At 35.1% G+C, this 1,360-nt stretch overlaps 1 protein-coding gene across 1 annotated transcript; it reads left to right on the top strand.

Moving 5' to 3' along the window:
• Nucleotides 1-552: 552 nt before the first annotated feature.
• On the top strand, nucleotides 553-1,020 carry LOC114186166 (F-box protein At3g49450-like). The gene has a single exon (XM_085673368.1). It carries the CDS (start codon nucleotides 553-555, stop codon nucleotides 1,018-1,020), a length of 468 nt encoding a protein of 155 aa, XP_085529494.1.
• Nucleotides 1,021-1,360: the final 340 nt, after the last annotated feature.

Genomic DNA, 1,360 nt, shown 5'->3' with positions numbered 1-1,360 from the left:
TTTCCCAATATAATTACACATTTTTAAATATTAATTAATGAATTACATATACATTTTATATATAATATTTTTTTTCATTTTACACATATACATTTTTTTTTAAATACTATCTCAAAATTCAGTTTTTCTCGGAAACAGAATTTTGAACTAAAATGAAAACCGTGCTACATTGATAAATAAAAAACACAGTGCGCTATTTGTGTATTTTTTATGGAAAAATGTGTCACATTGGAAAAAGATCCCTATTTAATATACCGATGCCTCTGTTTATTTTTAGAAAATTGCAGCGTGTGGTCCACATTCTCTCTATACGCATGCAACATCTCTTCATCTTCCATGTGACCATTTCTCTTTCCTTCTTCTCAGTTATTTCATTCTCCAATCTGCACCTTTTTCTCAATTGCATCATTTGTGCTTTAGGTCTATTTATTTGTATCTTCTAAGGTTAGATAAACACTTTTTTTTAACATTTTACCCACACTCAATGATAAAGACCCTCCTTCCATCTACACAATGTCTTATTTTCAGAGTAGTTGTCTTCTTCCCGCAGATATGCTCATGGAAATTTTGTCATGGCTTCCTGTGAAGGATGTCGTGCGACTCAAGTGCATTTCAAAAGGATGGAACCACCTTGTATCTGATTCTGCATTTGTGAAACTACACCTTATTAGGTCTCCAAAAAACACTCATATCTTATTGACATTTGACACAAGAGGAGGTGGTTATGCCATAGCTCCCGTACAAGATTTACTTGACAACCCATCATCCACAGTTGAAACTTTACTTCGCAACGATTTCCCATACAACCCATTCAATCGCAGTTACACTGTCTTGGGTGTCCTCAACGGCTTAGTATGTTTACAATTTTCTTGGGTTGATGATGAATTTGAACACCACTGGTTTCATATGTGGAATCCAGCCACAAGGGCCATGTCTGTAGACTCCCCACATATTTCTTTTGATCACAGCGATTATAAAGATGTTTTCTGGTTTATGTTTGGATTTGGGTATGATGAATAGAGCGACACTTACCAAGTTCTGTTTTTGGATAATAATAAAAATGAATCGCAGGAACTGAAGGTACGAGTTTGGTCTGTAGGGGATACTTGTTGGAGAAATACTTCAATTTGTGACGCTTTTTCCACCATCATTTGTCCTGTAAGTCGTGTAAGTCGTGGAAGTGTAAGTCGTGGAATTTTTGTGAGTGGTACTTTAAACTGGTTAGCATTTCCCAAATCCTACTCTTACTCTGATAATGTTAAGATGAATCAGCTTGAAATATTTTCTTACCATCAAAAGGATGAGACATGCAGATATTTTCCTATGCCTGATGGCATTTTAGAAATCAATGTTTGTGAGC

Source organism: Vigna unguiculata, chromosome 5 (genome assembly GCF_037176805.1).
Source record: "Vigna unguiculata cultivar grain cowpea cultivar isolate G323 ecotype 2 chromosome 5, ASM3717680v1, whole genome shotgun sequence".
In the NCBI taxonomy this organism is placed as follows: Eukaryota; Viridiplantae; Streptophyta; class Magnoliopsida; order Fabales; family Fabaceae; genus Vigna; species Vigna unguiculata.
This window is presented reverse-complemented; position numbering and strand designations above follow the sequence as displayed.

What these genes read in the sequence shown, in the direction of transcription:
- LOC114186166 (XM_085673368.1), top strand. Translation starts at nt 553, where the DNA reads ATGCTCATGGAAATTTTGTCATGGCTTCCTGTGAAGGATGTCGTGCGA.